Source organism: Heptranchias perlo, chromosome 20 (genome assembly GCF_035084215.1).
Source record: "Heptranchias perlo isolate sHepPer1 chromosome 20, sHepPer1.hap1, whole genome shotgun sequence".
In the NCBI taxonomy this organism is placed as follows: domain Eukaryota; kingdom Metazoa; phylum Chordata; class Chondrichthyes; order Hexanchiformes; family Hexanchidae; genus Heptranchias; species Heptranchias perlo.
The window spans coordinates 9,120,886-9,146,671 of NC_090344.1; the positions used below are offsets into that span (position 1 = coordinate 9,120,886).

Below are 25,786 nucleotides of genomic sequence, written 5' to 3' on the forward strand. Positions count from 1 at the left end.
TTACACGCTGACAGATAAAAGGCCGTCACACTCTTCACTTCAGTGAGATGAAAGCGGAGAGCGATTTCACGGTCGAATGCAATGGCGAACAAAACACATTCAATGAAAGTGCAGGTCATTGAGGGGCCTTTAAAGTCCTGATTGTTTGCACTGAACTTCTTCCCAAAGCGTTTGAGATTCAGGGGGAGTGATTTAGGGACTTCTTTTCCCTCTTTGCAAAAGTTTCAACCGCAGTTCAAGATCAAAAGTCGAGGGCAGAATGAGACGCCTTCCTGAAATTTTGAGAACTCGGGAAGCAGACTTTAGAGCAAGGTTCTTTTTATTGTGAAAAAGCAAATAAAACATTCATTCCGGAACGAGCGAGAATCCTATCAGCTCTAAAAGCAATGGTTACCCGTGATTTGTGCACGCAGCCTTCTGGTGACGCAATAAGTAATGTAGCAATAAGCAGGAAGTTGAAAAGTGGGAATTGATAGATTAAGCGAGTGGGCAAAACTGCGGCAAATAGAGTTCAATGTGTGGGAGGGCGAGGTCATCCACTTTAAATCTGAGAAAGATAAATCAGAGTATTTTCTAAATGGTGAGAATCCAGAAACTGTGGAGGAGCAGAGAGATTTCGGGACCCATGTACAGAAACCGCTACCAGCCAGCGTACAGGTAAAAAATTAATTAAACAGACGAATGTGCCATTAGTCGGGCCGGTTTGCTCATTTGCATATAGTATACCGTAATGTCTTGATCACGGATTCGATTCTTGTAATTAAATTTATTTATTTCGGATTTTTGTAACTTTTAAAATGGAAGCTTCACACAAAAAACAACAGACAAATTCAAGGGGACAGTTTTTTGAATAACATCCATTGTAACTTTGCCCCGGGGCCGGAGAAACACGTCTTTTTTTTTTTTGCCTTTCTCCGGTTTGCAGATAAACGTTTAACTCGCGGCCTTTTCCCATTAATGATCATCAGCAGCAACAGACAGACTGAGCGGGTCTGACCGCCCCGAGATGTGGAAAAGGCATCAATTTCGAACAAATGCATCAAATCAAAAAGTCACCCAGCACCGAGAGAGAAAAAACCAAGAGAAAAAGGCAGAATGTCACAGAGAAATAAAAGCCAAATACAGACGATATGAATATTTCCCATCCTTGATGCCTTTCTATTCCCTCCCCAATTCTTCAGTGGCGGGTGTCAAATTTTGCTGTAAATAAGTGCGAGAATCGAATCAAGGAAGAAGAAACTAAACAACCATAAACTGCCGAAACTCGGGATTGAACCACGGAACTTCAGATCTTTCGTCCAACGCTCTCCTAACTGAAATATTTCGACGACACATCCAACCTTTGCTTTGTGTCATTGTCGTGGAAGAAAATATAACCCCAGGAGGAATTGCCCCTCCTGTTCATTCCACAATTCATTTTTAAACATCGAACTGATATATACACACCCACAGTTCATATTTTAACATCGCACTCATATATACTGACCCAAAGTGCAGGTATAAATGTCGAACTCAAATATACACACCCACAGTTCATATACAAGCATCGCTGTCATACATAAACTCCCAAAGTTTATAAATCGATAGCGCACTAATAGATCCACACCCAGTTTAACGGACGTCGATCAGGACCGACTGCCAATCGAGCAATCAGGGTGGGAGCGGCGGCAGCAACAGCGACCGAACAAACTCTGGATCTCATCCTTTACACAGGCCGGGAGTTTCACCTGTGAAGTTACACCGTACTTTGATAGCAGGGACGGTAATGGGAACTGACAAGGCATCAGGGGGTCTAATGGCTTCTTGGCGGCGATCCATTTGGGCAAGGGCATCTCAGAGAGGGGAAGAGACAGTCAGAGGGCATCAGAGAGTGTTACGGGGTTCAGAGAGGGGAGCGGGCAGTCAGAGGGTGTCAGAGAGTTTATTGAGATCTCGCAGAGAGGAAAGACTGCCAGAGGGTATCAAAGAGTGTAAGGACGCTCAGGGCGTATCAGGGGGTGAGGGGCACTCAGCGTGTATCAGAGAGTGTAAAGGGCGCTGACAAGGTTCAAAGAGGATAATGGACTCTCTGAGGGTATCAGAGAAGATAAGGAGCTCAGGGAGAATCAAAGAGGGTAACGTGGGCTCAGGAGGTATCAGAGAGGCGAATGTATCCAGAGTTGGCATCTTCTAAATATTACACTTCCTAACTATCAACATTTTTAATAACAGCATAAATGAAGCCGATTGAAACGGTATCGGCCTTGTCCCATGTGGAGGGAATGAGAAGATAGTATCGGGAGGGGCTGGATATTTGGCAACGCTCACGGTTTCCTTTCACACAGCTCAGTGTTGTGTCTGTTCATATAACTGGATTTCTTGAACTGGAGATAAGATGTTGCACTTTGAACCTTTCATCACCCATTGTGAAAAAAAAGAACACAAAACGCCCAATGTGTGGTTTAAACCCACGACCCTGAGATTAGGAATTTCGTGCTTTACCGACTGAGCCAGCCGGGCCAGCGGCAGGGCTCCTTCTCATCCTATTATTGCAGAGAGGCAGGTGGTGACGTTGCTGTAGGGGTTCAGTTTGTCCGACAATCCCAAGGTGGCTGAATCTGAACACCCGCTTTTCATTCTCGAGTCAGTCTGATGCCTTTCACCAGTCGTGCAGATCCGCGTTGAGCAGGAGAGGAAAATCGGGACAGGAGAAGACCATTCAGCCCCTCGAACCTGCTGTCTCATTCAATTAGATCATGAGGTGACCATTAATTCATCAATGTTGCCCCGCCTTGGACTCATATCCCTTGGTAACCGAAACGGAAAAAGATCTATCAATATCAGATTTGAAAATTTGAATTGAGCCTCAATCCATATCCTTTGGGATGAGAGAGTTCCAGCTTTCGGTCGTATTTTGTTTGCTAAAGTGATTCCTGATTTCTTGCATGATTAGTCCAGCTCCAATTTCATTTTGGATTCGGCCAACAGAGAGAGAGAAAAAGGCCGCCTTAACCTGCGATTGATCCTTTAACGATCTCTAACAAATCAACTGAAAACTGTCGGAATGTGAATACCATTTCACTTTTCCAAAATAAAGGAAGTGACATTCATTGTGGAAACAGTCTGATGTCGCTCACTGCAGAATTATCCATGTCAGTGTGATTCAGTCTGAAGGAGCTCGCCTGCAACCTTCGAACCTTCTCTGTCAAGAAGTATTCCGACTTCGTTGAAGCTAATCTCGTTTTTTTTGGATATTTTTCCGATGCCTGTGATACAACCGCAGAATAAATGGTGGAAAATCAGACGCAATACAGCTGGCAATGTTTGGGGTACATTTTCTGGCAGACAAGACACACATTCGAACCCAAGAATTTGCGAGACAATGAATGTTAAGGTAAAAGGTTGCCTTCGTGTCCTCGAACGACCAACTTTTCAGTTCGCAGCGAAACGCGCTAACCAATTGCGCCACAGAAACAGAACTTGCAAATGTTCAAGGACTAATTCATCGAGCTGACGCTTCAGGTTGCCGCACTCAATGTAACAGCTTTCTTCCAATCAGTTTACTTTTCCAAAATAAAATGTGTGCAGCTTGCACGAGTCAAAATCTGTGCTGTATTATTTCTGAAAATTAAACTCACCTTGCCATTAAACACCTGTATGTTGAAAGACTCAGTCCGCTCGTGGAAGAGAGGATTGATTTTTGAGCTGTGATTCGCCATTCTCTGTTCCAGTAATATTCAGGTTTGCGGAAAATGAGATGAGATGAAATGAGCAGGACAAACCAGCAGGTCTGTGAGACTACACGGTGTCTACAAAGTTGTCTCTTGCACTTACAGTGAAGTGGACGACAATTTTCACTCTTAAACCAGTAATTATTATGTTAAGTAAAAATGTGGCCGAGAAAGACTCGATTTCAGCGCGGTGACACGGGCCAGAGTAAAGTTCAGTTCATGCGATTGCCGAGTGGCGAGAGGGTGGATTTGTAACTACTGTGCGGCTGCGCTGCACATTGTCCAGATCTGTTTGGAGCGATATTCCCTTCAATTCATCACTTACAGGGACAGTTTGATTCTAAGTTTCTTTTCCCCGGTGCTTGGTAAGATTTCAGAAATAAACGCGACCCGTGCTTAACCCAAACTCGTCACTAACACGTTGACCGATACAAGGCGGCCACACTCTCCACTTCCGTGAGATGAAAGCCGACAGCGATTTCTCGTCGATTCCAATGGCGAAAAAAAGTCATTCAATGAAAGTGCAGGTCATTGAGGTGCCTTTAAATTCCTGATTGTTGACACAGAACTTCTTCCCAACGCGTTTGAGATACACGTGGGGCGATTTGGGGACTTCTTCTCCCTCTTTGCAAAAGTTTCATCCGCAGCACAAGATCAAAAGTCGAGGGCAAAATGAAACGATTTGCTCAAATTTGAGATCCAGAGAACCAGAATTTAGAGCAAGGTTCTGTTTATTGAGAAAAAGCAGATGAAACATTCATTCCGGAACGATACAGAACCCTATCAGCTCTAAAGGCAACGGTTACCCCGTGTTTTGAACACGCAGCCTTCTGGTGACGCAGGAAGAAACGCAGATGGTAGCAGGAAATTGAAAAGTGGGAATTGATAGATCAAGTGTGTGGACAAAACTGTGGCAAATAGTGTTCAATGTGGGGGAGACCGAGGTCATACACTTTAAATCTAAGAAAGATAAATCAGAGTATTTTCTAAATGGTGAGAAACTCGGTGCTGTGGAGGAGCAGAGAGATTTAGGGGTCCAAGTACAGAAATCGCTGCAGGTACAAAAATTAATTAAACAGCCTAATGTGCCGTTGGTACGGCCGGTTAACTCGTTTGCAAAGAGTATACTGTAACATAATGATCACGGACTCGATTCTTGTAATTTACTTTATTTATTTCGCGTTTTTGTAACTTTTGAAATCGAAGCTTTAAAAAGAAAATCAACAGAAAAATTAGCGGGGACCGTTTTTGAATTACATCCGTTGTAACTTTGCCCCTGGGCAGGATAAACACGTCTTTCTTTTGATTTGTCTTTCTCCAATTTGCAGATAAACGTTTAACTCGCGGCCTGTTCCCATTAATGATCATCAGCAGCAACAGACAGACAGAGCGGATCTGACCGCCCCGAGATGTGGAAAATGGATCAGTTTCGGGCAAATCAAATAGTCACTTGGCACCGAGAGAGACAAAACCAAGAGAAAAAGGCAGAAGGTAACAGTGAAATAACAGCCAAATACAAACGATATAAATAATTCCCATCCTTGATGTCTCTCTATTCAATCCCCAATCCTTCAGTGGCGGGAATTAAATTTCACTGCAAATAAATCCGAGAATCGAAGCAAGGAAGAAGAAAGTAAACAAACAAAAACTGCCGAAACTCGGGATTGAACCAAGGACCTTCAGATCTTCAGTCTGACGCTCTCCCAACTGAGCTATTTCGGCTCTGTACTCAACGATTACTTTGTGTTATTGTCGTGGAAGAAAATATAACCCCAGGAGGAATTGCCCCTCCTGTTCATTCCTCAATTCATATCTAAACATCGTACTCGTAGAGATACACCCACAGTTCATATATAAACATCGTTGTCATACGGAAACTACCAAAGTTTATAAATCAACAGCGCACTCATACATCCACACCCAGTTTGTGGGAGGAAGATCGGTACCGATTGAGCTCTCAGAGGCGGAAGCAGCAGCGACCGATCAAACTCTTGATCTCATCCTTAACACAGACCGGTAGATCCACCTGTGAAGTTATAAAGCACTTTGATAGCAGGGACGGTAATTGCTTCTGAGAAGGCCTCAGGGCGTCTAATCGCTTCTTAGTGGCGATCCATTGTGGCAAGGGCATCTCAGAGAGGGGAAGGTACTATCAGAGGGCATCAGAGAGTGCAAGGGGGCTCAAAGAGGAGAGCGGGAAGTCAGATGGCATCAGAGAGTGTATTAAGATCTGAGAGAGGGGAAGGACTGCCGAGTATGGGAGAGTTAAGGCGGCTCAGGGCGCATCTGTGTAAGGGGCAATCAATAGGTATCAGAGCAGGTGAATGGCGCTGACAAGGTTCAAAGTGAATCATGGACTCTCTGAGGGTATCGGAAAAGGTAAGAGACAGAGCGTATCAGCGATGATAAGGAGCACAGGGAGAATCAAATGGGGTAAGGGGGGATCAGGAGGTATCAGAGAGGCGAATTGTTCCAGCGTTGGCATCTCCTAAATATTACATTTTCTGACCTTCAACATTTTTAATAACAACAAAAAGTGAATCCAATTGAACCGATAACCTGTCCGTGTCCCATGTGGAGGGAACGAGAAGGTCGAATCGGGAGGGAGTGGATATTTGGCAACGCTCACGGTTTCCTTTCACACAGCTCAGGGTTGTGCCTGTTTCGAATCTGGAGACAAGAGGTTGCACTTTAAAAATTTTATCACCGAGTGTGAAAAGTGGAACACAAATCGCCCAACGTGGGGCTCGAACCCACGACCCTGAGATTAAGAGTCTCATGCTCTACCGACTGAGCTAGCCGGGCCGACTGCTGACATTCTTCCCATCTTATCATTGCAGAGAGACAACTGTTGGCTTTGCTGCAGGAGTTCAGTTCGTTCCACAATCTCAGTGTATCGACTTCTGAACACCCGTTTTTTCATTCTGGAGTTAGTCTGATGTCTTTTACCATTCGTCCAGCTCCGCGCTGAGCAGTATCGGAACATCGGGACAAGAGAAGGCCATTCAGCCCCTCGAACCTGCTGCCCCATTCAATTGGATCATGAGTTGATCTGCAATTCATCTCTGTTTCTCCGACTTGGACTCATATTCCTTGGTACCCGAATCGAAAAACGATCTGTCAATATCAGACTTCAAATTATGAATTGAACCACAATCCACATCCTTTGGGATGAGAGAGTTCCAGCTTTCGGCCGTATTTTGTTTGCTAAAGTGATTCCTGATTTCTTGCATGATTCGTCCAGCTCCAATTTCATTTTGGATTCGGCCAACAGAGAGAGAGAAAAAGACCGTCTTCACCGGAGATTGATCCTTTAGCGATCTCTCACAAATCAACTGAAACCAGTCGGAATGTGAATACCATTTCACTTTTCCAAAATAAAGGGAGTGACATTCATTGTGGAAACAGTCTGATGTCGCTCACTGCAGAAATATCCATGTCAGTGTGAATGTGCTCGCTTGCAACCTTCGAACCTTCTCTGTCATGAACTATTCCGACTTCATTCAAGCCAACCTCGTTTTTTTGGATATTTTTCATATGCCTCTTATCCAACCGCAGAATAAATGGTGGAAAATCAGACGCACTCAGCTGCCAATGCTTGCGGTACATTTTCTGGCAGACAAGACACACATTCGAACCCAAGAATTTGCGAGACAATGAATGTTAAGGTAAAAGGTTGCCTTCGTGTCCTCTAACGACCAACTTTTCAGTTCGCAGCGAAACGCGCTAACCAATTGCGCCACAGAAACAGAACTTGCAAAGGTTCAAGGACTAATTCATCGAGCTGAAGCTTCGAGTTGCCGCACTCAATGTAACAGCTTTCTTCCAATCAGTTTACTTTTCCAAAATAAAATGTGTGCAGCTTGCACGAGTCAAAATCTGTGCTGTATTATTTCTGAAAATTAAACTCACCTTGCCATTAAACACCTGTATGTTGAAAGACTCAGTCCGCTCGTGGAAGAGAGGATTGATTTTTGAGCTGTGATTCGCCATTCTCTGTTCCAGTAATATTCAGGTTTGCGGAAAATGAGATGAGATGAAATGAGCAGGACAAACCAGCAGGTCTGTGACACTACACGGTGTCTACAAAGTTGTCTCTTGCACTTCCAGTGAAGTGGACGACAATTTTCACTCTTCAACCAGTAATTATTATGTTAAGAAAAAATGTGGCCGTGAAAGACTCGATTTCAGCGCGGTGACACGGGCCAGAGTAAAGTTCAGTTAATGCGATTGCCGAGTGGCGAGAGGGTGGATTTGTAACTCCTGTGCGGCTGCGCTGCACATTGTCCAGATCTGTTTGGAGCGATATTCCCTTCAATTCATCACTTACAGGGACAGTTGGATTCTAAGTTTCTTTTTCCCGGTGCTTGGTGAGATTTCAGAAATAAACGCGACCCGTGCTTAACCCAAACTCGTCACTAACACATTGACCGATACAAGGCGGCCACACTCTGCACTTCAGTGAGATGAAAGCCGACAGCGATTTCTCGTCGATTCCAACGGCGAAAAAAAGTCATTCAATCAAAGTGCAGGTCATTGAGGTGCCTTTAAATTCCTGATTGTTTACACAGAACTTCTTCCCAAAGCGTTTGAGATACACGTGGGGCGATTTGGGGACTTCTTCTCCCTCTTTGCAAAAGTTTCATCCGCAGCACAAGATCAAAAGTCGAGGGCAAAATGAAACGATTTGCTGAAATTTGAGAACCAGAGAACCAGAATTTAGAGCAAGGTTCTGTTTATTGAGAAAAAGCAGATGAAACATTCATTCCGGAACGATGCAGAATCCTCTCAGCTCTAAAGGCAACGGTTACCCCGTGTTTTGAACACGCAGCCTTCTGGTGACACAGGAAGTAATGCAGATGGTAGCAGGAAATTGAAAAGTGGGAATTGATCGATTAAGTGTGTGGACAAAACTGTGACAAATAGAGTTCAATGTGGGGAAGACCGAGGTCATACACTTTAAATCTAAGAAAGATAAATCAGAGTATTTTCTAAATGGTGAGAAACACGGTGCTGTGGAGGAGCAGAGAGATTTAGGGGTCAAAGTACAGAAATCGCTGCAGGTGCAAAAATTAATTAAACAGCCTAATGTGCCGTTGGGACGGCCGGTTAACTCGTTTGCAAAGAGAACACTGTAACATAATGATCACGGACTCGATTCTTGTAATTTACTTTATTTATTTCGCGTTTTTGTAACTTTTGAAATCGAAGCTTTAAAAAGAAAATCCACAGAAAAATTCACGGGGACCGTTTTTGAATTACATCCGTTGTAACTTTGCCCCTGGGCAGGATAAACACGTCTTTCTTTTGATTTGTCTTTCTCCAATTTGCAGATAAACGTTTAACTCGCGGCCTGTTCCCATTAATGATCATCAGCAGCAACAGACAGACAGAGCGGGTCTGACCGCCGCGAGATGTGGAAAATGGATCAGTTTCGGACAAATCAAATAGTCACCTGGCACCGAGAGAGACAAAACCAAGAGAAAAAGGCAGAAGGTAACAGTGAAATAACAGCCAAATACAAACGATATAAATAATTCCCCTCCTTGATGTCTCTCCATTCAATCCCCAATCCTTCAGTGGCGGGAATTAAATTTCACTGCAAATAAATCCGAGAATCGAAGCAAGGAAGAAGAAAGTAAACAAACAAAAGCTGCCGAAACTCGGGATTGAACCAAGGACCTTCAGATCTTCAGTCTAACGCTCTCCCAACTGAGCTATTTCGGCTCTGTACCCAACGATTACTTTGTGTTATTGTCGTGGAAGAAAATATAACCCCAGGAGGAATTGCCCCTCCTGTTCATTCCACAATTCATATATAAACATCGTACTCATAGAGATACACCCACAGTTCATATATAAACATCGTTGTCATACGTAAACTACCAAAGTTTATAAATCAACAGCGCACTCATACATCCACACCCAGTTTGTGGGAGGAAGATCGGTACCGACCGCCGATAGAGCTCTCAGAGGCGGAAGCAGCAGCGACCGATCAAACTCTTGATCTCATCCTTAACACAGACCGGTAGATCCACCTGTGAAGTTACACCGCACTTTGACACTTTGAGAGCAGGGACGGTAATTGCTTCTGAGAAGGCCTCAGGGCGTCTAATCGCTTCTTAGTGGCGATCCATTGTGGCAAGGGCATCTCAGAGAGGGGAAGGTACTATCAGAGGGCATCAGAGAGTGTAAGGGGGCTCAAAGAGGAGAGCGGGAAGTCAGATGGCATCAGAGAGTGTATTAAGATCTGAGAGACGGGAAGGACTGCCGAGTATGGGAGAGTGTAAGGCGGCTCAGGGCGCATCTGTGTAAGGGGCAATCAATAGGTATCAGAGCAGGTGAATGGCGCTGACAAGGTTCAAAGTGAATCATGGACTCTCTGAGGGTATCGGAGAAGGTAAGAGACAGAGCGTATCAGCGATGATAAGGAGCACAGGGAGAATCAAATGGGGTAAGGGGGATCAGGAGGTATCAGAGAGGCGAATTGTTCCAGCGTTGGCATCTCCGAAATGTTACATTTTCTGACCTTCAACATTTTTAATAACAACAAAAAGTGAATCCAATTGAACCGATAACCTGTCCGTGTCCCATGTGGAGGGAACGAGAAGGTAGAATCGAGAGGGAGTGGATATTTGGCAACGCTCACGGTTTCCTTTCACACAGCTCAGGGTTGTGCCTGTTTCGAATCTGGAGACAAGAGGTTGCACTTTAAAAATTTTATCACCGAGTGTGAAAAGTGGAACACAAATCGCCCAACGTGGGGCTCGAACCCACGACCCTGAGATTAAGAGTCTCATGCTCTACCGACTGAGCGAGCCGGGCCGACTGCTGAAATTCTTCCCATCTTATCATTGCAGAGAGACAACTGTTGGCTTTGCTGCAGGAGTTCAGTTCGTTCCACAATCTCAGGGTATCGACTTCCGAACACCCGTTTTTTCATTCTGGAGTTAGTCTGATGTCTTTTACCATTCGTCCAGCTCCGCGCTGAGCAGTATCGGAACATCGGGACAAGAGAAGGCCATTCAGCCCCTCGAACCTGCTGCCCCATTCAATTGGATCATGAGTTGATCTGCAATTCATCTCTGTTTCTCCGTCTTGGACTCATATTCCTTGGTACCCGAATCGAAAAACGATCAGTCAATATCAGACTTCAAATTATGAATTGAACCCCAATCCACATCCTTTGGGATGAGAGATTTCCAGCTTTCGGCCGTATTTTGTTTGCTAAAGTTATTCCTGATTTCTTGCATGATTAGTCCAGCTCCAATTTCATTTTGGATTCGGCCAACAGAGAGAGAGAAAAAGGCCGTCTTCACCGGAGATTGATCCTTTAGCGATCTCTCACAAATCAACTGAAACCAGTCGGAATGTGAATACCATTTCACTTTTCCAAAATAAAGGGAGTGACATTCATTGTGGAAACAGTCTGATGTCGCTCACTGCAGAAATATCCATGTCAGTGTGAAGGAACTCGCTTGCAACCTTCGAACCTTCTCTGTCAAGAAGTATTCCGACTTCGTTCAAGCCAACCTCGTTTTTTTGGATATTTTTCATATGCCTATTATCCAACCGCAGAATAAATGGTGGAAAATCAGACGCACTCAGCTGGCAATGCTTGCGGTACATTTTCTGGCAGACAAGACACACATTCGAACCCAAGAATTTGCGAGACAATGAATGTTAAGGTAAAAGGTTGCCTTCGTGTCCTCTAACGACCAACTTTACAGTTCGCAGCGAATCGCGCTAACCAATTGCGCCACAGAAACAGAACTTGCAAATGTTCAAGGACTAATTCATCGAGCTGACGCTTCAGGTTGCCGCACTCAATGTAACAGCTTTCTTCCAATCAGTTTACTTTTCCAAAATAAAATGTGTGCAGCTTGCACGAGTCAAAATCTGTGCTGTATTATTTCTGAAAATTAAACTCACCTTGCCATTAAACACCTGTATGTTGAAAGACTCAGTCCGCTCGTTGAAGAGAGGATTGATTTTTGAGCTGTGATTCGCCATTCTCTGTTCCAGTAATATTCAGGTTTGCTGAAAATGAGATGAAATGAAATGAGCAGGACAAACCAGCAGGTCTGTGACACTACACGGTGTCTACAAAGTTGTCTCTTGCACTTACAGTGAAGTGGACGACAATTTTCACTCTTAAACCAGTAATTATTATGTTAAGAAAAAATGTGGCCGTGAAAGACTCGATTTCAGCGCGGTGACACGGGCCAGAGTAAAGTTCAGTTCATGCGATTGCCGAGTGGCGAGAGGGTGGATTTGTAACTCCTGTGCGGCTGCGCTGCACATTGTCCAGATCTGTTTGGAGCGATATTCCCTTCAATTCATCACTTACAGGGACAGTTTGATTCTAAGTTTCTTTTTCCCGGTGCTTGGTGAGATTTCAGAAATAAACGCGACCCGTGCTTAACCCAAACTCGTCACTAACACATTGACCGATACAAGGCGGCCACACTCTGCACTTCAGTGAGATGAAAGCCGACAGCGATTTCTCGTCGATTCGAATGGCGAAAAAAAGTCATTCAATGAAAGTGCAGGTCATTGAGGTGCCTTTAAATTCCTGATTGTTTACACAGAATTTCTTCCCAAAGCGTTTGAGATACACGTGGGGCGATTTGGGGACTTCTTCTCCCTCTTTGCAAAAGTTTCATCCGCAGCACAAGATCAAAAGTCGAGGGCAAAATGAAACGATTTGCTCAAATTTGAGATCCAGAGAACCAGAATATAGAGCAAGGTTCTGTTTACTGAGAAAAAGCAGATGAAATATTCATTCCGGAACGATACAGAACCCTATCAGCTCTAAAGGCAACGGTTACCCCGTGTTTTAACACGCAGCCTTCTGGTGACGCAGATAGTCACGCAGATGGAAGCAGGAAATTGAAAAGTGGGAATTGATAGATTAAGTGTGTGGACAAAACTGTGGCAAATAGTGTTCAATGTGGGGGAGACCGAGGTCATACACTTTAAATCTAAGAAAGATAAATCAGAGTATTTTCTAAATGGTGAGAAACTCGGTGCTGTGGAGGAGCAGAGAGATTTAGGGGTCCAAGTACAGAAATCGCTGCAGGTACAAAAATTAATTAAACAGCCGAATGTGCCGTTGGTCCGGCCGGTTAACTCGTTTGCAAAGAGTATATTATAACATAATGATCACGGACTCGATTCTTGTAATTAACTTTATTTATTTCGCGTTTTTGCAACTTTTGAAATCGAAGCTTTAAAAAGAAAATCAACAGAAAAATTCACGGGGACCGTTTTTGAATTACATCCGTTGTAACTTTGCCCCTGGGCAGGATAAACACGTCTTTCTTTTGATTTGTCTTTCTCCAATTTGCAGATAAACGTTTAACTCGCGGCCTGTTCCCATTAATGATCATCAGCAGCAACAGACAGACAGAGCGGGTCTGACCGCCCCGAGATGTGGAAAATGGAACAGTTTCGGACAAATCAAATAGTCACCTGGCACCGAGAGAGACAAAACCAAGAGAAAAAGGCAGAAGGTAACAGTGAAATAACAGCCAAATACAAACGATATAAATAATTCCCATCCTTGATGTCTCTCCATTCAATCCCCAATCCTTCAGTGGCGGGAATTAAATTTCACTGCAAATAAATCCGAGAATCGAAGCAAGGAAGAAGAAAGTAAACAAACAAAAACTGCCGAAACTCGGGATTGAACCAAGGACCTTCAGATCTTCAGTCTAACGCTCTCCCAACTGAGCTATTTCGGCTCTGCACCCAACGATTACTTTGTGTTATTGTCGTGGAAGAAAATATAACCCCAGGAGGAATTGCCCCTCCTGTTCATTCCACAATTCATATATAAACATCGTACTCGTAGAGATACACCCACAGTTCATATATAAACATCGTTGTCATACGTAAACTACCAAAGTTTATAAATCAACAGCGCACTCATACATCCACACCCAGTTTGTGGGAGGAAGATCGGTACCGACCGCCGATAGAGCTCTCAGAGGCGGAAGCAGCAGCGACCGATCAAACTCTTGATCTCATCCTTAACACAGACCGGTAGATCCACCTGTGAAGTTACACCGCACTTTGATAGCAGGGACGGTAATTGCTTCTGAGAAGGCCTCAGGGCGTCTAATCGCTTCTTAGTGGCGATCCATTGTGGCAAGGGCATCTCAGAGAGGGGAAGGTACTATCAGAGGGCATCAGAGAGTGTAAGGGGGCTCAAAGAGGAGAGCGGGAAGTCAGATGGCATCAGAGAGTGTATTAAGATCTGAGAGAGGGGAAGGACTGCCGAGTATGGGAGAGTGTAAGGCGGCTCAGGGCGCATCTGTGCAAGGGGCAATCAATAGGTATCAGAGCAGGTGAATGGCGCTGACAAGGTTCAAAGTGAATCATGGACTCTCTGAGGGTATCGGAGAAGGTAAGAGACAGAGCGTATCAGCGATGATAAGGAGCACAGGGAGAATCAAATGGGGTAAGGGGGGATCAGGAGGTATCAGAGAGGCGAATTGTTCCAGCGTTGGCATCTCCTAAATATTACATTTTCTGACCTTCAACATTTTTAATAACAATAAAAAGTGAATCCAATTGAACCGATAACCTGTCCGTGTCCCATGTGGAGGGAACGAGAAGGTAGAATCGATAGGGAGTGGATATTTGGCAACGCTCACGGTTTCCTTTCACACAGCTCAGGGTTGTGCCTGTTTCGAATCTGGAGACAAGAGGTTGCACTTTAAAAATTTTATCACCGAGTGTGAAAAGTAGAACACAAATCGCCCAACGTGGGGCTCGAACCCACGACCCTGAGATTAAGAGTCTCATGTTCTACCGACTGAGCTAGCTGGGCCGACTGTTGAAATTCTTCCCATCTTATAAGAACATAAGAACATAAGAAATTGGAGCAGGAGTCGGCCAATCGGCCCCTCGAGCCTGCTCCGCCATTCAATAAGATCATGGCTGACCTGATCCCAACCACAAATCTAAAGAACACAAGAAGTCGGAGCAGGACCCGGCCACATAGCCCCTGGGCCCTCTCCGCCACCCACAGGGCATTGACCGATCCGAACTCAGCTTCATGTCCAATTTCCTGCCCGCTCCCCATAACCCCTAATTCCCTTTACTTCTAGGAAACTGTCTATTTCTGTTTTAAATTTATCTAATGATGTAGCTTCCACAGCTTCCTGGGGCAGCAAATTCCACAGACCCACCACCCTCTGAGTGAAGAAGTTTCTCCTCATCTCAGTTTTGAAAGAGCAGCCCCTTATTCTAAGATTATGCCCCCTAGTTCTAGTTTCACCCATCTTTGGGAACATCCTTACTGCATCCACCCGATCAAGACCCTTCACAATCTTATATGTTTCAATAAGATCGCCTCTCATTCTTCTGAACTCCAATGAGTAGAGTCCCAATCTACTCAACCTCTCCTCATATGTCCGCCCCCTCATCCCCGGGATTAACCGAGTGAACCTTCTTTGTACTGCCTCGAGAGCAAGTATGTCTTTTCTTAAGTATGGAGACCAAAACTGTATGCAGTATTCCAGGTGCGGTCTCACCAATACCTTATATAACTGCAGCAATACCTCCTTGTTTTTATATTCTATCCCCCTAGCAATAAAAGCCAACATTCCGTTGGCTTTCTTGATCACCTGCTGCACCTGCATCCCAACTTTTTGATTTTCTTGCACTAGGACCCCCAGATCCCTTTGTACTGCAGTACTTTCCAGTCTCTCGCCATTAAGAAAATAACTTGCTCTCTGATTTTTCCTGCCAAAGTGCATAACCTCACATTTTCCAATATTATATTGCATCTGCCAAATCTCCGCCCACTCACCCAGCCTGTCTATATCCCCTTGCAGGTTTTTTATGTCCTCCTCACTCTCTACTTTCCCTCCCATCTTTGTATCATCTGCAAATTTTGATATGTTGCACTCGGTCCCCTCCTCCAAATTGTTAATATCGATTGTAAAGAGTTGGGGACCCAGCACCGACCCCTGTGGAACACCACTGGTTACTGGTTGCCAGTCCGAAAATGAACCATTTATCCCAACTCTCTGCTTCCTGTTCGATAACCAATCCTCCACCCATGCCAGAATAATACCCCCAATCCCGTGATTTTTTATCTTAAGTAATAATCTTTTATGTGGCACCTTGTCGAATGCCTTCTGGAAGTCTAAATACACTACGTCCACTGGTTCCCCTTTATCCACCCTATACGTTATATCCTCGAAGAACTCAAGCAAATTTGTCAGACATGACTTCCCCTTCATAAAGCCATGCTGACTTTGTCCTATTAAATTATGCTTATCTAAATGTTCCGTTACTGTCTCCTTAATAATAGACTCCAAAATTTTACCCACCACAGATGTTAAGCTAACTGGCCTATAATTTCCAGCCTTCTGCCTACTCCCCTTTTTAAATAACGGTGTTACATTAGCAGTTTTCCAATCTGCCGGGACCTCTCCTGAGTCCAGGGAATTTTGGAAAACTATCACCAAAGCATCCACAATCCCTACTGCCACTTCCCTCAAGACCCTAGGATGGAAGCCATCAGGTCCAGGGGATTTATCCGCCTTGAGCCCCATTATTTTACTGAGTACCATCTCTTGAGTGATTTTAATCGTATTTAGGACCTCCCCCACCCCCAGAGCCCCCTGTTTGTCCAGTGTTGGGATATTCTTAGTGTCCTCTACTGTAAAGACTGAAACAAAATATTTGTTCAGCATTTTTGCCATCTCCATGTTTCCCACCATTAATTTCCCGGTCTCATCCTCTAAGGGACCTATGTTTGCCTTAGCCACCCTTTTTCTTTTTATATAACTATAGAAACTCTTGCTACCTGTTTTTATATTTTTTGCTAATTTCTTTTCATAATCTAACTTCCCTTTCTTAATCAATCCTTTAGTTACGTTTTGCTGTCTTTTGAAGAATTCCCAATCTTCTATCCTCCCACTAAGTTTGGCTACCTTATATGTCCTTGTTTTTAGTCGGATACTATCCTTGATTTCTTTACTTAGCCACGGATGGCTGTCATTTCTTTTACACCCTTTTTTCCTCAGTGGAATATATTTATTTTGAAAGTTGTAAAATAACTCCCTAAATGAACACCACTGCTCATGTACCGTCTTACCCTTTAATCTATTTTCCCAGTCCACTTTAATCAATTCCGCTCTCATACCATCAGAGTCTCCTTTATTCAAGCTCAGTACGCTTGTTTGAGAATCAACCTTCTCACCCTCTAATTGGATATGGAATTCACCCATGTTGTGGTCGCTCGTTCCAAGGGGATCCTTAACTAGGACATTATTAATTAATCCTGACTCATTACACAGGACCAGGTCCAAGGTTGCCTGCCCCCTTGTAGGATCAGTTACATACTGCTCAAGAAATCCATCCCTGATGCACTCAATGAACTCGTCCTCAAGGCTGCTCTGCCCAATTTGATTTGTCCAGTTAATATGATAATTAAAATCCCCCATAATTATGGCTGTTCCCTTATTACATGCCCCGACTATCTCCTGATTAATACTTCTTCCAGCAGAGTTGCAACTATTAGGAGGCCTATATACTACGCCCACTAATGTTTTTTTTCCCTTATTATTCCTTATCTCCACCCAAACTGTTTCATTATCTTGATGCTTTGTCCCAATATCATTTCTCTGTATTACAGTGATTCCTTCCTTTATTAACATAGCCACCCCACCTCCCCTTCCTTCCTGCCTGTCCTTCCTGATTGTTGAATACCCTGGCATATTTAATTCCCAGTCGTTGTCACCCTGCAGCCATGTTTCTGTAATGGCCACAAGATCATACCCATACGTAGTTATTTGTGCCGTTAACTCGTCCATTTTATTACGAATGCTACGTGCATTCAGATAAAGAACTTTCAAATCTGTTTTGTGACGCTTCGTTCCTGCTTTTTCCTTTTTTAACACTTTACCTATTACTCCATACCTTCTGTCCCTTCCTGTTACGCTTTCCTCTCTCTCCCTGCTCAGGTTCCCAACCCCCTGCCACTTTAGTTTAAACCCTCCCCAACAGCACTAGCAAACACTCCTCCTAGGACAGCGGTCCCGGCCCTGCCCAGGTGCAGACCGTCCGGTTTGTACTGGTCCCACCTCCCCCAGAACCGTTTCCAGTGTCCCAGGAATTTGAATCCCTCCCCCTTGCACCATTCGTCTAGCCACGTATTCATTTGAAATATCCTCCTATTTCTACTCTGACTAGCACGTGGCACTGGCAGCAATCCTGAGATTACTACCTTTGAGGTCCTATTTTTTAATTTACCTCCTAACTCCCTTTATTCTGCTTTTCGGACCTCATCCCCTTTTTTACCTATATCGTTGGTGCCTATGTGCACCACGACAGCTGGCTGTTCGCCCTCCCCCTCCAAAATGTTCTGTAGCCGCTCCGAGACATCCTTGATCCTTGCACCAGGGAGGCAACACTCCATCCTGGAGTCTCGGTTGCGGCCGCAGAAACGCCTGTCTATTCCCCTTACAATTGAGTCCCCTATCACTATAGCTCTGCCACTCTTTTTCCTCCCAGCCTGTGCAGCAGAGCTACCCGTGGTGCCAGGAAGTTGGCTGCTGCTGCCTTCCCCTGATAAGTCATCCCCCCCAACAGCATCCAAAGTGGCATATCTGTTTGAGAGGGGGATGGCCACAGGGGACCCCTGCACTACCTGCCTGCATCTCTTACTCTTCCTGGTGGTCACCCATTCACTTCCTGCCTGTATACCCTTTACCTGCGGTGTGACCAACTCGCTAAACGTGCTATCCACGAGTTTCTCTGCATCGCGGATGCTCCACAGTGAGTCCACCCGCAGCTCCAGCTCCGAGATACGATCGGTCAGTAGCTGCAGGTGGACACACTTCCCGCACACATGGTCGGCAGGGACACTGGTAGTGTCCATGACTTCCCACATCTTGCAGGAGGAGCATATCACGGGTGCGAGGTCTGCTGCCATGACTTGCCTTAGCTGAGTTACCCCTTTTAAATTACGTTGAAATTAGAAAATGTTAACTATACTAGGGACCTAGGTTCACTAAAAAAAACACTATCTGCTATAAAACCTGCAGATCTTCCCTTTCTTATTACTTTACTTGCAGTAAAATGGTAGAAATACTTACCTGAACCTACTCACCAATCAGCTGCCTCCCCTGTGCCGCGTCACTTTCTGACTGGTGACGTCACCCCGAACTGCCGCTGGTCTCAGAGTCTCGCTCTCAGAGTGAGCTCTGGTCTCACTCTCTCCGCACTGTTTATATCCCCGCTCTGGTCTCACTCTCTCCGCACTGTTTATATCCCCGCTCTGGTCTCACTCTCTCCGCGCTGTTTATATCCCCGCTCTGGTCTCGCTCTCTCCGCACTGTTTATATCCCCGCTCTGGTCTCGCTCTCTCCGCGCTGTTGATATCCCCGCTCTGGTCTCACTCTCTCTGCGCTGTTTATATCCCCGCTCTGGTCTCGCTCTCTCCCGCCGCTCACCGACTGGACTCTCGCTCTCTCCGCGCTGTTTATATCCCCGCTCTGGTCTCACTCTCTCCGCGCTGTTTATATCCCCGCTCTGGTCTCACTCTCTCCGCGCTGTTTATATCCCCGCTCTGGTCTCGCTCTCTCCCGCCGCTCACCGACTGGACTCTCGCTCTCTCCGCGCTGTTTATATCCCCGCTCTGGTCTCACTCTCTCCGCGCTGTTTCTATCCCCGCTCTGGTCTCACTCTCTCCGCGCTGTTTATATCCCCGCTCTGGTCTCGCTCTCTCCCGCCGCTCACCGACTGGACTCTCGCTCTCTCCGCGCTGTTTATATCCCCGCTCTGGTCTCGCTCTCTCCCGCCGCTCACCGACTGGACTCTCGCTCTCTCCGCGCTGTTTTTATCCCCGCTCTGGTCTCGCTCTCTCCCGCCGCTCACCGCTCTCAGGTCCACTACCGCTCTGCAAGAAAAGCAAGGCAAAGCAGCACCTCCTTCCCCCACTTCACCTAACTCCCACACGTACCGAACTCTCAGCACACTGTGTAATATCCGCCCACCGTGCAGTCCGCACTGACAGGCCCCTGTATTTCTCCAGTTGAGACTCAGATGAGTCAGGCCTGCCCCACCTTCAGGGACCAATTGAATCTAGCTTACGAATTAACTTGCTACAGCAGCTCTCTGCTGAAGCCTGACAGAAACTTCGAAATTTAAACTTTTAAATTGACCTTAAACAGTTGAAGCAATATGCACTAGATTTAAAGAGATTAACCCTTCAACTCCCACACCTGACAGAAACTTAGAAATTTAAACTTTTAAATTGACCTTAAACAGTTGAAGCAATATGCACTAGATTTAAAGAGATTAACCCTTCAACTCCCACACGTACCGAACTCTCAGCACACTGTGTAATATCCGCACACCGTGCAGTCCGCTCTCACCTTCACCTTCACTTTCTCACCTTCACTCTCACCTTCACTCTCACCTTCACTCTCTCACCTTCACTCTCTCACCTTCACTCTCTCACCTTCACACTCTTACCTTCACTCTCTCACCTTCACTCTCTCACCTTCACTCTCTCACCTTCACTCTCTCACCTTCACTCTCTCACCTTCACTCTCTCACCTTCACTCTCTCACATTCACTCTCTCACATTCACCCTCTCACATTCACCCTCTCACATTCGCTCTCTCACATTCGCCCTCTCACATTCGCCCTCTCACATTCACCCTCTCACATTCACACTCTCTCATTCACTCTCACATTCGCCCTCTCACATTCGCCCTCTCACATTCGCCCTCTCACATTCTCCCTCTCACATTCACCCTCTCACATTCGCTCTCTCACATTCACCCTCTCACATTCACCCTCTCACATTCACCCTCTCACATTCGCTCTCTCACATTCACCCTCTCACATTCACCCTCTCACACATTCACCCTCTCACATTCACCCTCTCACATTCACCCTCTCACATTCACCCTCTCACATTCACCCTCTCACATTCACCCTCTCACATTCACTCTCTCACATTCACCCTCTCACATTCACCCTCTCTCACATTCGCCCTCTCACATTCACCCTCTCACATTCACCCTCTCACATTCACCCTCTCTCACATTCACCCTCTCACATTCACCCTCTCACATTCACTCTCTCTCATTCACTCTCACATTCGCTCTCTCACATTCACCCTCTCACATTCACCCTCTCACATTCACCCTCTCACATTCGCTCTCTCACATTCACCCTCTCACATTCACTCTCTCACATTCACTCTCTCTCATTCACTCTCACATTCGCTCTCTCACATTCACCCTCTCACATTCACTCTCTCACATTCACTCTCTCTCATTCACTCTCACATTCGCTCTCTCACATTCACCCTCTCACATTCACCCTCTCACATTCACCCTCTCACATTCACTCTCTCACATTCACCCTCTCACATTCACCCTCTCACATTCACCCTCTCTCACATTCGCCCTCTCACATTCACCCTCTCACATTCACCCTCTCTCACATTCACCCTCTCACATTCACCCTCTCACATTCACTCTCTCACATTCACCCTCTCACATTCGCCCTCTCACATTCACTCTCTCACATTCACCCTCTCTTCCTTTCACTCATGGTTTAGGACCACTGAAAGATGATGCGATGGGTTTAGATTTCAGCACAGGGAGGAGGGAGAGTGCGCGGGATGGGGGATTTGCAGCTTTGAGGGAACAAGAGAGGAAAGAATGTTCCGTAGACACTAACACAGCCTGTTCTTTATTTCGATCCTGTATTTACAGTGATGACTTTTAAACCTCTTCATGTCAAGATCTGACAGAGTCATTCGAATCATCAGGACCTGAATATCATCGGCCTTTGAATGTGGAAGGAGAAATGTTCGTCTGTTCTGTCTCTGGGAGAAGATTTCAAACACCCGAGTGAGAGTGTTCCAGTGCACTGACTGTGGAAAGAGCTTTAACCAGTGACACAGCCTGAAAAAACATCACACCATTCACAGCGGGGAGAATCCGTACACGTGTTCTGTGTGTGGACGAGGCTTCAACTGATCGTCCAACCTGGAGAGACACAAGGACACCCGGACCACGGAGAAACCGTGGAAATGTGGGGACTGTGGGAAGGGATTCAATTACCCATCACAGCTGGAAATTCATCGACGCAGTCACACTGGGGAGAGGCCATTCACCTGCTCCGTGTGTGGGAAGGGATTCACTCAGTCATCCACGCTGCTGACACACCAGCGAGTTCACACTGGGGAGAGGCCGTTCACCTGCTCCGTGTGCAAGATGAGATTCACTCGGTCATCCCACCTTCTGAGACACCAACGAGTTCACTCTGTTGAGAGACCTATTAAATGCTCTGACTGTGGGAAGAGATTTAAAAGCAGAAACAATATGCTGACACACCAACGAGTTCACACTGGGGAGAGGCCGTTCTCCTGCTCTGTGTGTGAAGAGATTCACTCAGTTATCCAATCTTCTGACACACCAGCGAGTTCACACTGAGGAGAGGCCGTTCACCTGCTCCGTGTGTAAGAAGAGATTCACTCAGTCATCCAACCTTCTGTCACACCAGCGAGTTCACACTGGGGAGAGACCTTTTAAATGCTCTGACTGTGAGAAGAGATTTAAAAGCAGAAAGGAACTGCAGACACACCAGCGAGTTCACACTGGGGAGAAGCCGTTCTCCTGCTCTGTGTGTGGGAAGAGATTCACTCAGTTATCCAGCCTTCTGAAACACCAGCGAGTTCACACTGGGGAGAGACCGTTCACCTGCTCCGTATGTAAGAAGAGATTCACTCAGTCATCCACCCTGCTAATACACCAGCGAGTTCACTCTGATGAGAGACCTTTCAAATGTTCTGACTGTGGGAAGAGTTTTAAAAGCAAAAGTAATCGGCTGACACACCAACACACTCACACTGGGGAGAGGCCGTTCTCCTGCTCTGTGTGTGTGAAGAGATTCACTCAGTTATCCAATCTTCTGACACACCACCGATTTCACACTAGGGAGAGGCCTTTTAAATGTTCTGACTGTGGGAAGAGATTTAAAATCAGAAACGAACTGCTGAGACATCAATGCACTCACACTGGGGAGAGACCGTTCACCCGCTTTAAGCGTAAGAAGAGATTCACTCGGTCATCCACCCTGCTGACACACCAGCGAGTTCACTCTGAAGAGAGACCATTTAAATGTTCTGACTGTAAGAAAAGCTTCAAAAGCAGAAACGAACTGTGGAGTCACCTACGCACTCACACTGGGGAGAGGCCGTTCACCCGCTCGAAGCGTAAGAAGAGATTTACTCGGTCATCCCACCTTCTGTCACACCAACGCACTCACACTGGGGAGAGGCCGTTCACCTGCTCCGTGTGTGGGAAGGGATTCACTCGGTCATCCCACCTACTGAGACACCACCAAGTTCACACTGATGAGAGACCTTTTAAATGTTCTGACTGTGAGAAGAGGTTTAAAAGCAAAGTTAATCTGCTGACACACCAACGCACTCACACTGGGGAGAGGCCGTTCTGCTGCTCCGTGTTTGGGAAGAGATTCACTCGGTCATCCACCCTGCTGAGACACCAGCGAGTTAACTCTGATGAGAGACCTTTTAAATGTTATGACTGTGAGAAAAGCTTTAAAAGCAGAAACGAACTGCTGAGACATCGACGCACTCACACTGGGGAGAGACCATTCTGCTGCTCCGTGTGTAAGAAGAGATTCACTCGGTCATCCCATCTTCTGTCACACCAACGAGTTCACTCTGAAGAGAGACCTTTTAAATGTTCTGACTGTGAGAAAAGCTTTAAAAGCAGAAACGAACTGCTGAGACACCAACGCACTCACACTGGGGAGAGGCCGTTCATCTGCTCTGTGTGTGGGAAGAGATTCACTCGGTCATCCCACCTTCTGTCACACCAGCGAGTTCACTCTGATGAGAGACCTTTTAAATGTTCTGACTGTGAGAAGAGGTTTAAAAGCAGAAACGAACTGCTGAGACACCAACGCACTCACACTGGGGAGAGGCCGTTCATCTGCTCCGTGTGTAAGAAGAGATTCACTCGGTCATCCCACCTTCTGACACACCAACGTACTCACCCTGGGGAAACACCTTTAAATGTTCTGACTGTGAGAAGTGTTTTAAAAGCAGAAATGATCTGCTGAAACACCAACGCACTCACACTGGGGAGAGACTGTTCACCTGCTCCGTGTGTGGGAAGGGATTCACTAATTCATCCCACCTTCTGAGACATCAACTTGTTCACACTATTGAGTGACCTTTTAATTCACAGACTGTGAGAAGAGCTTTGAAAGCAGAAATGAACTGCTGACACATCAACACACGCCCATTGGGGAGAGACTGTGCACCTGCTCCGTGTGTGGAAAGGGATTCACTCAGTCATCACACGTGCTGAGACACCAGCGAGTTCACATATGACTGCAGGGTTTGGATTCTGCTGTTAATCCCATCCAGGACTGAACCATGTTCATTCTGACAGTTGGGGTTTGTTTCTGCTGATGTTAATAACCGCTATAACTGGGCTGGAGTTTAATATTCTGGATATCTGTAAAATAAATCAGCTTTATTTTAAACTCTTGTTGTAGATTTTGGTCTTTCCCACCTGAGTGTTTAGCATCACCTGACTGGAGCTCAGAAAGGACAATCTGGGGGGAGGATCGTCCGGTGGGAACAGAACTTCAGCCTGGACACAGTCCTTCAGGGCCACACTGAGAGGGGCAAACGGCACTTTGGTCTTTCTCGTCTCCCTTCACTGACAGCAAAGTCACTGCGGCGTCCAGTCTAAAAATGACTGTGGTAATTATTCTATGGAGATTTCAACTGTTTGTGTGACAGTCCTGAGTCTACAATTTAAGGCAGGCGTTAACTCATTTAAAATAAACCGGTTAAAAATAAATGAATTAAAGTCTGCATTAAAATAGCAGAAGAAGGAGTTTACAGGAGCCTGTTAACTGCTGGTACAATTATATAACAGTCATTCGATCTCCAGATAAAAAAGTGTGTTTCCAGAATTCATGGTTTTATTGCTGTGTGTGTGTTAGACACCAGCATCACTAAAAATGCACGACCCGGACCATCCACAGGGTGGGGGCGATCCCGACAGTTACTCTGGGATCACTCCCACTGCGGAACTCCACCACTGACCCTGCTGAAGGTTGCAGGCTCAGGGAGTGGGGCCTCCAGGAGTGGACTGTAAGAAAGCTGGGTTTCAGTATCCTGACAAATATATGCCGAGGAACCAGAGGAATCCTTACTAAGGAACCATCTGGGGTTTTACCTGATAGTGTGGGTCTAGCGGTGAATGATTCCTGACTCCCTGAACTGTCTTACATTTAACCCAGATCGGATCAGGATGAATTCAGTTCACAGGAGAATTGGGACAAATATCACCCACAATCGAGGGAGACAAAAGCAGCCATTAGAGAAGCTCAGAGATCTTTGGAAAAGAAGATGGTGCACAATTGTGGGAATAATAGCAAACGCCTTTCCAGCTACGTCAGGAGTCAGAAGACCATTAAAGATGGTTTTAGGGCCACTGAGAGACAGTTCAGGACAGATTCCCGGGCTATGGCAGAGATGTTAAATGACTATTTCTCATCAGTCTACACTCCTGTGGATGAGGCTCAGATTCCAGCTGTGGGATGTGCTGTCGACAATAACATCATAAATATTAAAATAGAAAGGGATGTCATCTTGGATAAAATATGAAATCTCAAAATACTTTGTGCTCCAGATCCAGATGATATCCACCCCCGGGTGTTTAAAGAGATGGGACAGGTTCTCTGTGAGCCCCATGCCTGTATCCTCAACTGCTCAATAGAGTCAGGGATTGTCCCCTGAGATTGTAAGGTAGCTCACGTAGTTCCCATTTTCAAGAAAGGGGATAAGTCAGAGCCGGGGAATGACAGGCCCATCAGTGTGACCTCGATCAGAGGGAAGATGCTTGAATGGATCCTAAGAGATGCTGTTTATGATCACGGGGAAAGAGAAGGGACCATTCGAGATGCTCCACACGGCTTCTGGAAAAGAAGTTTGTGTCTTTCAAACTTGCTTGAGTTTTTTGAAGAAGTTGCTGGGTTGGTGT

At 45.7% G+C, this 25,786-nt stretch overlaps 1 protein-coding gene and 6 non-coding genes across 7 annotated transcripts; 1 reads left to right on the forward strand and 6 right to left on the reverse strand.

The window, feature by feature from the left end:
• Nucleotides 1-5,359: 5,359 nt before the first annotated feature.
• Nucleotides 5,360-5,432, reverse strand: trnaf-gaa (transfer RNA phenylalanine (anticodon GAA)). The gene has a single exon. It is a non-coding gene; the product is annotated as a tRNA-Phe (tRNA).
• A 1,010-nt stretch (nt 5,433-6,442) lies between these two features.
• On the reverse strand, nt 6,443-6,515 carry trnak-cuu (transfer RNA lysine (anticodon CUU)). Its single transcript has one exon. It is a non-coding gene; the product is annotated as a tRNA-Lys (tRNA).
• A 2,849-nt stretch (nt 6,516-9,364) lies between these two features.
• On the reverse strand, nt 9,365-9,437 carry trnaf-gaa (transfer RNA phenylalanine (anticodon GAA)). The gene has a single exon. It is a non-coding gene; the product is annotated as a tRNA-Phe (tRNA).
• Nucleotides 9,438-10,462: 1,025 nt separating this feature from the next.
• On the reverse strand, nt 10,463-10,535 carry trnak-cuu (transfer RNA lysine (anticodon CUU)). The gene has a single exon. It is a non-coding gene; the product is annotated as a tRNA-Lys (tRNA).
• A 2,848-nt stretch (nt 10,536-13,383) lies between these two features.
• trnaf-gaa (transfer RNA phenylalanine (anticodon GAA)) lies at nt 13,384-13,456 on the reverse strand. Its single transcript has one exon. It is a non-coding gene; the product is annotated as a tRNA-Phe (tRNA).
• A 1,018-nt stretch (nt 13,457-14,474) lies between these two features.
• trnak-cuu (transfer RNA lysine (anticodon CUU)) lies at nt 14,475-14,547 on the reverse strand. The gene has a single exon. It is a non-coding gene; the product is annotated as a tRNA-Lys (tRNA).
• A 7,306-nt stretch (nt 14,548-21,853) lies between these two features.
• Nucleotides 21,854-23,879, forward strand: LOC137335906 (zinc finger protein 271-like; the record flags this gene model as incomplete). The annotated part of the gene is made up of 3 exons (XM_068001422.1): nt 21,854-22,113; nt 22,196-23,203; nt 23,288-23,879. Coding segments are annotated over 3 exons (1,827 nt in total), but the record flags the coding sequence as incomplete, so codon positions are not given.
• Between the last annotated feature and the right edge of the window lie 1,907 nt (nt 23,880-25,786).